The sequence below is a fragment of the Cibotium barometz genome, chromosome 38 (genome assembly GCF_041138505.1).
Source record: "Cibotium barometz isolate CiBa-2024 chromosome 38, ASM4113850v1, whole genome shotgun sequence".
Taxonomy (NCBI): domain Eukaryota; kingdom Viridiplantae; phylum Streptophyta; class Polypodiopsida; order Cyatheales; family Cibotiaceae; genus Cibotium; species Cibotium barometz.
The window spans coordinates 22,972,876-22,987,717 of NC_141083.1; the positions used below are offsets into that span (position 1 = coordinate 22,972,876).

The following is a 14,842-nucleotide window of genomic DNA, read 5'->3' on the forward strand; positions in this document are numbered from 1 at the left end:
ATGAGATAGCATTTCTGAGCTGCTGCAATCAGCTTAAAAGATAATCTTGATTTCTGTACAGAAAATACAATCTTGATTAACGTAAATCACACACCCATGTCTCATGCATCTTGGAAAAAAATACCGTGACAAAAATTTGTTGTTACTATAGATTTACAAAACCGGTGAGAAGACTAATAAGTATTATCATTACTATTTAGAGTTAACAACAATTATGATTGTTGTTAAGTCTAATTCGTACACTTAACACAAGCACGTTTTTCCAACCTTAGCTTGACAATTTCTCACTTCAAGCGGGCCCACTCACTTGAAAGATGACTTCTTCTCACTCCTACGAACGCGCTATTCGTACGTCTAATTTTGGAAGCGTCGATTGCTGGGGAGTTGAACTAGGGTGGATCATGGCCTTTATAAGAAGAGCTAGAGAGTGAGATAGAGTTGAAACGTTTTAGAGACTGTGAGAGAGAGGAAGAGAGGTTTTAGAGACTGTGTGTGTATTGTGAGTGTGTGACAGAGAGAGTGTCTGTGTGTGGGGGAGAGAGAGAGAGATATATATCAGGCTTTAGAGAAGGTGGAAGAGAGTTGATAGACAGTTTTCACAATGTTGCACTCTAGTGTACATTTCGCTCCATCTGATAAACCTAATTCTGTTGAATCAACAAGAATTCCTATTAATCAGCACACCTCTAAACTTAGCTCAATTAGGAATATAATTAAAACGAACGACGGGTCTCCACATTCATCTTCGATTTCTAGCTGCCCACCACCTGCATCTGCAAGATCGAAACGGCCTCGTGTGAATATCATCGGAAAGAGCTTAGGAAAGCTTTTCAGTGATTTTACTGGTGGTAATGACGAGGATGGTAAGGTGGAGGTAAAGGCCACTGTTTTCTTGCAAAGGAAGAATGTGTTTGATCTCAACGATCAAATTGCACGCGTGGGTGACGTCGTCGCGGATGTAGCAGGCGAGAATGTGGAGTTGCAGCTTGTCAGTGTGGAAATTGATGAAGGTAATCACTGGTCAGGAGCAATAATTAGCTTGTGATTAATTATCATGAGGGGATTTATAGTGTAATTATGGTTGTCATGCTTTGATGGAGATATTGTGATTAATAGCAGAGGATGCGTGAAGATATTGTTAATATATTGACAGTATAACTGTTCTGGTGGTGTGGGCGAATATGCAGAGACTAGGCGCGGGAAGAGGAGTGACGTAGGAACACTGGAGGGGTGGCTGCCGAAGCCCAACAGCGTGGCGGCTGATGAAGGGGAATTTTACAGGGTGAGCTTCAAGGTGGGCAGGGACTTCGGCGTCCCGGGCGCCGTCCTAGTGGACAACCACCACCCCAACTGGTTCTTCCTCAACTACATCACGCTCGACATGCCCCCCGCCGCCGCCGCCAACGTGCCTCCGCAGCAGCTCCACTTCCAATGCAACTCCTGGGTTTACAACCGCCGCTATTACGACGGCCCTCGGATCTTCTTCACCAATGAGGTCAGGCCCGATATTAATGCATGGCCGCTATAATCTGTGCTTTATTTTGCAACAATTATAGGTTATTTTTACGTCGTACTGTTTAAGTGGTTTTCATAATTTGGACATCGACGAAATTATACAGTATGTATTCGACGAATGAATGATCTGATGTGTTTCTTTTTCTTCTTCTTCTTTTTGGTCATGAGCAAAGGTATGCCTGCCAAACCAAACTCCAGCGGGGCTGGTGGACCTGCGGTATTCGGAGCTCCAACAGCTACGAGGAGATGGCAAGGGGGAAAGGTTGAGGCCTGACAGGGTTTATGATTACGATGTGTATAATGACCTCGGTAACCCTGACAAGGATGAGGAGCTCTACTCCAGACCCATTCTAGGGGGCTCTAAAGATTACCCCTATCCTAGGAGGTGCAGAACTGGTCGAGCCAGAACCAAGACAGGCAAATTCGCTACGCTTATAACCATCCCAGTACTAATATCACAATTGCCTTGCTTTCATTACTTTCAAGTTTAATCAACAATATATTATGCAAAACAAGCTGCTGAGCACTAATGAGTGCACGTTGTCTTCTTAGTAGAAATAGCAGTATTATCTATAACTAGTGTAATCCTCAAGACGATCATACGATGTTCTTCTACCCAGGTTGTCTACTTCACGAGGATTTGCATTAACACTAGATAATGGTCTCTACTCGATGGATGTTTAGTAAGTCATGAGGGTGAAATCAAGCGGTTGATTAACAAGGCGATTGATGATGGAGAACATATTATCGCATGCCATCGCGATTAGCATGATGACGATGATTATAAAGGATAAAAGTTGACTTTTTGCATGATGACGATGATGCAGATCCGAGATCGGAGAGGCCAACGGAGGTAGTGGAGTTGGTGTATGTGCCAAGAGATGAGAGATTTGGGCACATCAAGAAGTCAGATTTCTTGGGGTCGTCGATAAAGTCGTTTGCGCATGAGGTATTGCCCACAATAGAGAGGCTCTTCGAAGGGAGCCAGGACTTCAATGGCATCCAGGACATCAAGGACCTCTACTCCAATGGTCTAGAGCTCCCTATTGATGACGTCTCCACCCTCACCGATGAAGAGAAGCTAGCTGAGTTTAAACATCCATTGGAAATCATCCGAGAGCTCACCGACACAGAATCTGGAGACCCCCACATCATCAAGTTTCCTAAACCTCAAATCATCCAAGGTAAGAATTAGCCAACTTTCTCTCTCATAATCTACCTATGACTAAGTTTTTGCACATCAGTAATCGGCCACCCTTCTCTTTCTTTTGATTTTTTTCAATTTTTTTTTTTGTGCAAATTGATGAGAGGACTCCTGATCTGAGGGCCTACCATCATTAAAGGTAGCCAACAGGGTTTTGCCAAATTCATTAATTATTCTCTTTCTATAGTCTTTACTTCTTTTGTAATTTAGTAGCTAGTAGCTAGCATTTTCTTTTCCCTCATAATCTACCAAATCATAAATTACTTTCTTTCTTTAAAAAAAAGGAAAAAAGATAAGAGGGATTATATTATAACATATTCGAATACAAAATGCTTTTTACACAGAGAAGCATAACTCTTTAAAACGAATAGATCTTTTAAAAGCTACAAGTTTCAAAATTTTCCCTACTATTCCCTGATGATCCTCATCTCTTCTTTTATTATTTCCCTATAAATTATTCTCTTTCTATAGTCTTTGCTTCATTTGTAATTTAGCAGCTAGCATTGTGCACTTTCCACCTTTACTACCATCCTTCCTTAGTGCACTCTTCCATTGCATAATAGCAATTTGTCTTACGTGGCATTTGGCTTCTTTTGCGAAAGTATGTACATGCATTGTATTAGTATTTTCCATGGCAATTTTGGGTACTCAACGTGCATGTTGGTTGTTGAAGGGCCTTCAGAGGTCCCTTGAAATCAAAAAATATTGATAGAAGATGTTACTAATTTGTTGTGTACGTGTTCAAATGTCCCCTGCTATGAAATCATAGAAATCTTGACAGAAGATGTGTATACCATTGTATTTTTAAGGTTGGATAACAAATTAATGTTTTTGTGTGTGTATGTGTGTGTGTGTGTGTGACCATACAAAATACTACCAGGACAAAGGGAAGTGTTTATAAATTTTTCAAATGTAGAGGTTTTGAATTGAATTATGACATGTTAAAACTTTTACTTTGGCTTTTTCTCAAAGGTTGACTATGTGTTCCACCATGTTAGTTAGTTTAGGGTGGTCAAAGGTTCATCTTCAGTAAAAAAAATGTCGTTACTTTGATGTAGTTAGTTGTGTTGTGTTTGAGAACCCTAAACAGTTATGTCAATATATATCAAGTTCACAATTTAAGCGCCATTCTTATGCATGGGTTTCGGGTTTAACCAGCTTGCACTTTTTCCGTCTTTCCAAATGTTTTAGAAAAGGGTGTGAATAAACATATTGGAAGCCTGTGTCTTCTTAATTAATTATCACATGTTGTTTTTATTTTAAAATGTTGTCTCTAGTTACTAATGCAAATTATATTATGTGCAATTTTGAAATAGAAAATGATATTGCATGGTTGGGAGATGATGAATTTGCACGAGAAATGCTGGCTGGCTTAAATCCAATGGTCATTGAGAGAATTACGGTAAATTTTTCGATAAAGAAGTAGAGAGCAAGGTTTAATTAAGTGAATTAATGCAATAGCTATTTAATTTGTATTGCAGGAATTTCCAGTTGTGAGCAAGCTCGATCCTAACATTTATGGACCAAGAACTTCCTCTATTACAACACTTCATTTAGAGGGAAATTTAGAGGATCTCACCGTCCAAGAGGTTCTCGATTTTATTTTATTTTATTTACATCTTCATTCATTTGTCTTTTTTAAAAAATCCCTTGGCTCTAATGTGCCTCAAAGAGAAAATTGGTTTGTGAAAAATGTTTCTTCAACTAATTCTGAAAAAGAATTCCTTGTTCATTTATTTTTTTAGTTACCTTGTAATTTTAGTATAATAAAGCAATTACATTATTTGATCCATCATGAATAGGCCATCAAACAAAAGAGGCTCTACAAGTTGGACTACCATGATGTCTTCTTGCCTTACTTAGAGAAGATCAATGCACTAGATGGAAAGGCTTATGCGTCTAGGACTATTCTATTCTTAACAAAACAAGGGACACTCAAATTGGTTGCCATAGAACTAAGCCTACCTCCTAGCTCAATCAAGGAGGGCTTTCAAATGAACAGAGTTTTTATACCACCCACAAATTCAAATGAAAAAGACTTGATGTGGCAGCTTGCTAAGACCCATGTATCTATCAATGATGCAGGTTACCATCAACTAATTAGCCATTGGTAATAATTTCTCCTTTACTCCATTCATGTGTTTACTGTATCAATTAGATCTATTTGTACTCTCACCCACATATCAATAGTTACCATACTCGCATTAATTTTGTTACATCTTGTAGGCTTCAAACCCATGCTTCCATAGAGCCTTTCATCATTGCCACTCATAGATGCTTAAGTGCTATGCATCCCCTTCATGTTTTATTGGAGCCACATTTCAAGAACACAATGAACATAAATGCCATTGCAAGGAAGGAACTGATCAACGCTGATGGGGTGATTGAGACGACATTTTTCTCGGGTCGATATTCAATGGAATTGAGCTCTATAGCCTATAAAAGTTGGCGTTTTGACGAGCAAAGTTTACCGGATGATTTGATCAAAAGGTAATTAGTGTAGGATGTGATGGTCTTGGCTTGTGTGTGTTGCATGCATGGCTTTTACAGTGTTTACAACAATAACATGCATGCACATTAGGAAAATATGAAAAAATGCATCTTGTGATCGCATAATGTCATGCCACCATTAATCTTCATGTTATACATGTAAAAGAGACATGATGCTTAAGATGATCAGGACGATACATAGTGATGAGTTCTTCACATGTGCCATCAATGGAAAAGTGACATGGATGCAGATCTTGGCTACTATAATGTTATACATCGGCATGCATACACACACTTTACTGATGCCAATGCAAATATTTACCATCTCACATCAAATGCATGCAAATGAGACCTGATGATAATAATACATGACAAGTATAAGAATGGTAATGATGTTGATGAGTTCTTTTATGTTTATCAAGTGCCATGGATGTAGCTATCTTTTTATTTTTATGTACTAGATTGTGGCTCGTAACAATTTTCCACCTTTATGTAGGGGAATGGCAGTGATGGATTCAACAGCAAAATATGGACTCAGGCTACTGATAGAAGACTATCCATATGCAGTGGATGGTCTTGAGATATGGTGGGCGATAAAGGAGTGGGTGAAGGATTACATAGAGATTTTCTACAAAGATGGGGCCACAATGGAGGGGGATGAGGAGCTACAGAGGTGGTGGAGGGAGGTGAAGGAAGTAGGGCACGGGGACAAAGAGGAAGGGTGGGTGGATTTGAAAGGGGTAGATGAGCTAGAAGAGGTGGTGACAACGATAATATGGTTGGCATCAGCACACCACGCAGCGGTGAATTTTGGGCAGTATGCATATGCAGGCTTCATGCCCAACAAGCCAACAATGGGCAGGAAGCTCATACCAGAGGAAGCAGACCATCATAGCGAGGACTCAAATCTCCTTCGCTCGAACCCCACGTCTTTCTACTTGCAGGCTGTCTCTTCTCAGTCGCAAGCCATCACAGTTATGGCGGTCTTGGAGATCTTGTCAACCCATGCCTCTGATGAAGAGTACCTTGGCCAGCGCACAGACTCGCCCTTCTGGACCTCCAACCATAGAGTCCTGGAGGCCTTCGAGAAGTTTGCCTCTCGCCTTGCTCAAGTGGAGGCAAACATCTCCTCTCGCAATTCGGATCCTTCCCTGCAAAACCGACGTGGTGCAGTTCACATCCCTTACACTCTGTTAGCTCCCTTCTCTTCAGAAGGAATGACAGGCCGTGGCATTCCAAACAGTACCTCAATTTGATTAATGTAATGTACCCAACAAACGTTTTCTAGCGATATAACCATCAAAGCAAGAACTGTGCACATGCAAAATCAGCCAAATAGTGACAAATTTTCTTGCCTTCGTAAGCCTTCCCCAAAAATAGGTATTACCCTTCTTAAAATCAAAGTTTAGAGGTTTAATTCGATCCTTTGCCATTAGAAAAAATCTTTATTTTAGTAACGTTTGGCATTGCCTCTTACAATGCTGTTCTCGTAATTTTCATCAATCATATTGCCATGCTGTTTTGGAACATACAAAGTGTTTGTTTTGGTGATGTTTCCTACCTATCTCTTCTTCCTTGCATAAAACCCTAATTTATTTTTTGGAGAATATTTAATATATATTAGTCGCTGCCTCTAGCTTTTTTTTTTTTGAGAATATTTGATACATATTAGTCGCTGCCAATAATTGCATCCAACTTTCGTTTTACAACAACTAGTGCCAAGACTACATTTTATCGTAATGTCAAAATATGACAGACACTAATCAAAATTAAGAAATACTAATGAAATGCTAAACAAGCTAAGAACTAGAACAAGAGGGATTGAAATGAGCCGAAAAACATATGTTGTGTTCTTCCATTCATAAGGGTTATTTACACAAAAAAGGTGGGCCTAGGGTTTTCCCAATCAACCATACCCAACCATGAGTCCACATTTGTCTACCCAAATGGTACTAAAAGAGACCCAAACACTATCTAAATGAGACTCACTTAAGCCATCTACAAGCTCAATCCACCCGTAGCAATGCTTTTGTTTTATGCTTTCATGCTTTTTTTGTTCTATGTTTCACTAGGAGGCATTTGGACTCCAAAAGGACCCTCTAAGGATTCCTAATTATAAGGGATTAAAGCTAAAAATATAGAGGCTTAAGGGGACAAGGCCAATGATAACCCCTATATATGAGTCGCTGCCTCTAGCTTTTTTTTTTTGAGAATATTTGATACATATTAGTCGCTGCCAATAATTGCATCCAACTTTCGTTTTACAACAACTAGTGCCAAGACTACATTTTATCGTAATGTCAAAATATGACAGACACTAATCAAAATTAAGAAATACTAATGAAATGCTAAACAAGCTAAGAACTAGAACAAGAGGGATTGAAATGAGCCGAAAAACATATGTTGTGTTCTTCCATTCATAAGGGTTATTTACACAAAAAAGGTGGGCCTAGGGTTTTCCCAATCAACCATACCCAACCATGAGTCCACATTTGTCTACCCAAATGGTACTAAAAGAGACCCAAACACTATCTAAATGAGACTCACTTAAGCCATCTACAAGCTCAATCCACCCGTAGCAATGCTTTTGTTTTATGCTTTCATGCTTTTTTTGTTCTATGTTTCACTAGGAGGCATTTGGACTCCAAAAGGACCCTCTAAGGATTCCTAATTATAAGGGATTAAAGCTAAAAATATAGAGGCTTAAGGGGACAAGGCCAATGATAACCCCTATTTATAGACTTTCCATCCCTTCTACTTGCCTAGACTTTACCTTATTTTAGGGCCTAAAACCAAATATCCCCAATCGTTACCCTCTCTCCCCCTACTTTTCAATATACAAACATTCCTCCCTCTTTACTTTTTTGATTTTTTAACATTCATTCCTATTACTTTTTGAAATTTTTATCCCCACCTCACTCCTCTCTCTTGCCACATATCAACAATTTAATAGGTGTTTTAAATGGGGCCCAAAAAAAACGTTTTGAAATTTTGACACTTTCTCCCTTAAAAACTCCCTCCCAACATTTATCTATATTTCTCATTATCTCTCTACAAGTACTCTAGAGCTTCACTTTTTAGCTTTTGAGATTTTTTGAGAATATTTGATACATATTAGTCGCTGCCAATAATTGCATCCAACTTTCGTTTTACAACAACTAGTGCCAAGACTACATTTTATCGTAATGTCAAAATATGACAGACACTAATCAAAATTAAGAAATACTAATGAAATGCTAAACAAGCTAAGAACTAGAACAAGAGGGATTGAAATGAGCCGAAAAACATATGTTGTGTTCTTCCATTCATAAGGGTTATTTACACAAAAAAGGTGGGCCTAGGGTTTTCCCAATCAACCATACCCCTAGCAACCATGAGTCCACATTTGTCTACCCAAATAGTACTAAAAGAGACCCAAACACTATCTAAATGAGACTCACTTAAGCCATCTACAAGCTTGCTTTTGTTTTATGCTTTCATGCTTTTTTTGTTCTATGTTTCAACACGAGGCATTTGGACTCCAAAAGGACCCTCTAAGGATTCCTAATTATAAGGGATTAAAGCTAAAAATGTGGAGGCTTAAGGGGACAAGGCCAATGATAACCCCTATTTATAGACTTTCCATCCCTTCTACTTGCCTAGACTTTACCTTATTTTAGGGCCTAAAACCAAATATCCCCAATCGTTACCCTCTCTTCCCCTACTTTTCAATATACAAACATTCCTCCCTCTTTACTTTTTTGATTTTTAAACATTCATTCAATAGAGATCTCAAAAAATCTAACTATTAAAAATAAAGTTTGACTATGTGGTCACATTGTCTCACAATTATATATCCTTGGGTCATTCACTTAATAAAAATATATAATTTTTGTTATAAACACTACAACACGTCAAGGGCATAGCAATGTTTACTAGCAATTCTCCAGCAACGTTTATTTTATCGAGATGTCAAGAATTTCAGTCGTTGATCCGCGCGAAATATCGCTGCTGAGGAATACCTATAGTAGTGAAATTTTGCTGCAATTTCACTATTGAGCAACAAGCATAGCAGTGAGATTTTGCTGCTATATTGCAATTTTGCTGCTTATGACTAGCAAAAATAATAGCAAAATTTTGTTGCTAATCTCATTGCATAAAATTCCAAAGAGTTGTTGAGTGATGAATTTAAGTTATACGTGTCACATATACAAAAAAAAATGACTATAGTCTTAAAAAAACATCCTTCAAGCCATGTTTCGAGTTTAAAAAAAAAAGATAGTTGAAAATTTTTGAGAAAGAAAATAATGTCAAGATCATGAGTCTATCCCATCTTCTAATAAATCCATATGTGTTGCTTCATCAATGTTTATATCTAATGGAAGCTCAATGAAAAGAATCTGATGGGGTTCCATATCAATATCACTATCATTATCCAATGAAGCATTTTCATGATTGATAGGTGACTCATCATCTTCTTCTTCGGATTCATGATCCTCATGCTCTTGATCGGCCTCCTCCAAAATGTTTTCTTAATCATCTTCTTCCAATGAGCCGATTTGAGGTAGCACTTACACCTCATCAAGAGATTCGACCTCCACATCTTGATCTTAAAAGATATGTTTTGAATGAGGGGAAATTTGTAAAACATACCACCACTTTATACTCCGTGGGGAGGGGGGGTCACTATACGTAAACTCTCTATATCACGTGCATTCAAGATCTAATTTTAAAACCCCTTATCTGTAAATGTTTTAGGAATAAAACACACCCTTTTTCTATTCAATTTATAAATACTTGCTTTAAATGGTACCCTTCTGTATGTAAAAAATGTGTAAAAAAGGGATTTAAAAAACCCCTTCTGTTGAACTCACATGCTACGCTTACATATTTATGAGTGACCCCCCCTGAGACTTTGGATGAATTCAATTGGCATGAAACACAATCTAATATCACAAAGCAAAGGGGTTACTCTTTTATTATACTACATCAATATTTATCAAGGGGATTGGTTGGGTTACTAACCTGTTGATAGTGTTGAGGTAATACGAAAGTATCTTTCTCATCATTCCAAAAATTGGTGGAATTAATTTGAAAGAACCCATTTTGATGTTTCCTCGATGTTTCTTCACGGTTTCTTGAGCACCTCTATATATCATCTTGAACCATTTGACATTAAAGATGAATAGACTAAATGCTCTAAACCCAACCTCAAGAATATCTTGAATAGTTCCACAATACTCAAGATTATCCTCTATGACATTGGTATCATGTCTACTAGCTCGACTTTCTTGCTCAAAAGTTGCCATCACACCACAATCAAATGTGTTTCTTTTAGAATCCACACGCTCTGTGTGCGAAAGTTCCTTCTCTCTCACCATATTTCATTTTATAGATTGTGCTAACATTAAACAAAAGCATGGCATTTAGTATAGTGCATTAAACAAGGTATATAATGATTGAAGCATGAGAGAGAGATGAAGAATGTACTTACTTGATGGTCACATTCTCTTGTATACTCATGCTCTTCTCTTGTGATCATCTATCCATTTTGCGATGCCAAATATATTTCCATATGAAGCCATTCTATATTGATCACATTTGGTAGAGGTTCCAAGCCGGGCAAGAATGGCAAGTGCCTATTTGCTCTTCTGAAAGCTCTTCTCACATTCTTTCGTCTATTGATTTCATCCTTGTATCTCCCAATCCACTTCTCCTGCATGATGAGACTATTTAGAATGCATAATGTATTCACCTTGTAGCATAATGCTTCATCCAGTCTTTGTTGCCTTCCTTTTCCTTGTGGCACATTAGTGATTAGTCAGTCATCCTCCTCATTGCTCCACAATCGTGGCTTTTGGCCTTGCGCTTTGTCTCACAAATTCCTTTAAGGTTTTCATGAACCTTTCAAGGAAAAACATCCATAGAACATGAATAATACCACAAAGTGCCAGTTCATCAACTAAATGCACCACAAGATGCAATTAGCTAGTGAGAATTGTTCTAGGAAAGTTTTCCTCGATCATACACATTGCCTCAATAACATTGAGATGAGCCATCTCAATGGATGTAGGATCTATCTCCTTTAAGGATATCTACCTACATACACAAGATGCAATTAGCTAGTGAGAATTGTTCTAGGAAAGTTTTCCTCGATCATACACATTGCCTCAATAACATTGAGATGAGCCATCTCAATGGATGTAGGATCTATCCCCTTTAAGGATATCTACCTACATACATAGCAATCATGTGTACTATTTACCAATACATAACTTGTGAGCACATGATAATACCAAATATGCAATATAACTTAGCTAGTGAATTGAGGAGAAGATTCATACCTCACCAAGTTTTCCATTTTATGAATAGCCTACAATCAACTATAGCAGTTGAAAGAATAAAATATGCATAGAAAAAAAATAGAAGTTAGTATATGTGCCCACCATAAAGAGAAAATGAATAAGAAAATATTTATATACCTGTAATATCTTGTGCCAATCATATTTCTTGAGGCCATGTAATTGTACCTCTCCTTTCTTTTTGGTCTTTGTGAAGGCACCCTTCAATGAATGCATTACTCCCATTGGTGTACGAAAAGAGGAAATCACACTTTTCACCTTATTATGCTCCTTGGTTGATACCCATGGTGCCTTTGGTAGGACCATGTTACCACTCTCACTTCCAACAATTGGTCATGCACTTTGAAGTTGTCAAATGTTTTGTAATTTATCCCTTGCACCCTTTGTATCTCTTTTACCAATTAAATGGTCCCAAATATTTGTTCACACATTCTTGAAGATATGCATGGGATCTAAAAGATGATTGATCTTCATGTCACACTAATATGGAAGTGAAAAGAAGATTAAGTGTATAGAAATCCCATTGGGTGGCGTATTGGGGGTTCTTCTCCATGCCTCAAACCAATCTCTTCCTCTCATCACAAGTGGTGAGACATCATGTGGCACATCCTTGGGATGTGAAGGAGGGAGAAATCTATGATTTTTGTCATACACCACCTTCTTACAGGGTCTTTTCGAAACAAGTGATGATCCACAAATCAGACATGCATGATGTCGAGAGGTTGCCAAACCTATTTTAAGATTGAGATGATTGAGAGGTAGAGATATAATCTTAAAGTTTAAAGTTTAAAGCTTAAAGTTATCCGGTTCAAGTATGTACCTAAGCGCTCCGAGAACCCGGAATAGTCATGCAGATCCAAAGAAAAACTCCTTTTGCCTCTGCCTCACACCTATTTACTGGCCTGTAAACATCATGCACTTTGATACCTCCTCAATCAAATGCTCAAGGTACACATCCATGTTTTGTTGAGATTACAAGCTCGATGACAGCTAGAGCTAGGCATGATATGTGCTAACATGGTAGATAGCAGCATGTGTGTGACAATAAATGGCCGCATCCAACTGGCCATAGTCTGTGGACATTATCTAGATAGGGTTATTTGGTGTGTGTACACAACACATTTAGTGTATGGTGTGTAGTTCTTTTCTATTATGCATTGTGTGAGAGTGGATATGGCTTCCCTCCTTGGTTAAGGTTACATTAATGGATTAGGGTTTGCTCTCTTGTGTGTGTGCTCTCTCTTTATCAGTCTTTTATCATGGTATCAGAGCCTGGTGCTCTCTATTAGGGTTTTGTGAGTGAGTAAAGAAGAGGGAAAATTTCTATTTTGAGCTATCCATTGGAGCTTGGAGCTTGGAGCAAAGAGAAGCTGGGACCACATCCCTACTCAACAGATCTGAAAGCTAAGGACCACGGGTAAGCAAAGCTAAACACCCTTCAGCGGACGGTAGGTGATTTGACACAAGCACAATAGGATTTGAGTTGCCCAAAGAAAGTGAAAATTTTGGTTTTTTGCAAGATTTAATGGAAGCTTGAGAGCTTGATAGGAAAGAGGCAAATGTATGTAAAGGACACATGTATGTGGCATTGTGATATGTAATAGAAACTCAGGAGCAAGCACAACCATCGATTTGAAGCCATTTGATGCATTGCAAAAGAGGGTAAATCAGTGTTTTGGAAGCCTCACAAAAACAGAGGATACATGCTCAAAATCGAAGCCATTAGAGCCCATTTATGTGCAAATTACAGGCATTGATGTGTGGGGAGCATACCTAGGACCATTTCTAAGCCAAATATGAGCTCATTGGTGATTACAAACTTTCCAAACCCCCATAGGTGCAGGCGGTGTTGATGCCTCCCAAAGGTATATAATGTGGTTGGATGCATACATGAAGCTTAGCAGTTGTGTGCTTGTGAGCTTGGAGAATCCTTCTGGGAGTTCATTTGTGAGAAACAACAAGATTGGAGTAGATTAACAAAGGATTAAGCTTGTAATTAGCAAAATAGAGCTTACCAATTTGTCAATTACTCACTCACTACTCACAAAATTGGATTAATTCCTCTTACACGGAGATGGAGCAACATCATATGGAGCTAATGAATGCCTAGGCCTTGAATTTGGATCTCATTTGAAGTAATTAGAATGGGATTAATGATTGTAAATTTTTGTTTATAGGTTTTTATCAAAACAGAGTACAACAATTGGCATGTGTTTGGCATGTTATAATGACCTCGAATGATGTTTATATGCTACATGGAGGATGTATGGATGTTAATGCATATCGTCCACACTTGATTTGATCATTTTCCAATGTTTTGGAAGATTGGAAGGCTCGAAAAAACCCGTCACAACAAGGCAAAGTGGACTGTTTGCATATAGTTGAGCTCAAATGCTATGTAGATCATCTTGTATGTGGACTATTTGCATATAGTTGAGCTCAGATGCTATGTAGATCATCTTGTATGTGGACTGTTTGCATATAGTTGAGCTCAGATGCTATGTGGATCATCTTGTATGGATAATACAAGCAAATTAAAGGTTTTTGCAAAGCAGAGCACTATTTTGGATGCATTTCTCAGAATTTGTGAGCGGCGCCATGCTGTTTGCGACGAATAGTGTTTTAAACATTTGCGAACGAAATAGTGTTTTAAATTCCAAGAAGCTATCGCCATAAAAATTTTAGGCTGTGTGGATAGCATTGATGCCGAGGTTTATGTGTGTATGTGCATGTCTGAGTTGATTATTGGAAATCCTCAGTTAACATCATGGTAAACAAAATGAGAGACAGTCCTGATAAAATTGTTGGTGAGAAGCTTGACAGGCACAACTTTCGCATTTGGAAGTATCGTATGAAAAATTTTCTCAAAGGCAAAGGCCTATGGAACTTGGTGATAGACGATGAGGCAGATCCAAGGGTTCCCCAAACGAATGCAACACTTGCCCAGCTTACAGCACATCGAAATTGGATAGAGAGAGTCTTCAAAGTGTTGCATTACTTTTTCTCGATATGTGTTACAAACATGTTATGCCATATACAGGACACACAAAATCCCAAGGATGAATGGAATACTTTGGTAAAGTTGTATGATACGACTATAGCACCAACAAAGAAGATGCAATTGAAGTAGAAGATTCATGGTGTAACGTGAAGCAATTGAAGTGTAAATGATTATGTGCAAGAGATCAAAGAATGCGCTAATGCACTAGCATCTATTGGTGCTTCTATGGATGATGATGACTTGGTACCCATTACATTGAATGGTTGGGGGTAAAGAGTACAATGTTGAAAT

At 38.3% G+C, this 14,842-nt stretch overlaps 1 protein-coding gene across 1 annotated transcript; it reads left to right on the plus strand.

Annotated features, from left to right (window-relative positions):
* The first annotated feature begins 309 nt into the window (after positions 1-309).
* Positions 310-6,566, plus strand: LOC147616496 (putative linoleate 9S-lipoxygenase 5). The gene is made up of 9 exons (XM_086777570.1): positions 310-1,010; positions 1,188-1,495; positions 1,689-1,932; positions 2,343-2,699; positions 4,036-4,121; positions 4,201-4,308; positions 4,522-4,829; positions 4,946-5,209; positions 5,706-6,566. Exons 1-9 carry the CDS (start codon positions 602-604, stop codon positions 6,463-6,465), a joined length of 2,844 nt encoding a protein of 947 aa, XP_086633696.1. The 5' UTR covers positions 310-601; the 3' UTR covers positions 6,466-6,566.
* Positions 6,567-14,842: the final 8,276 nt, after the last annotated feature.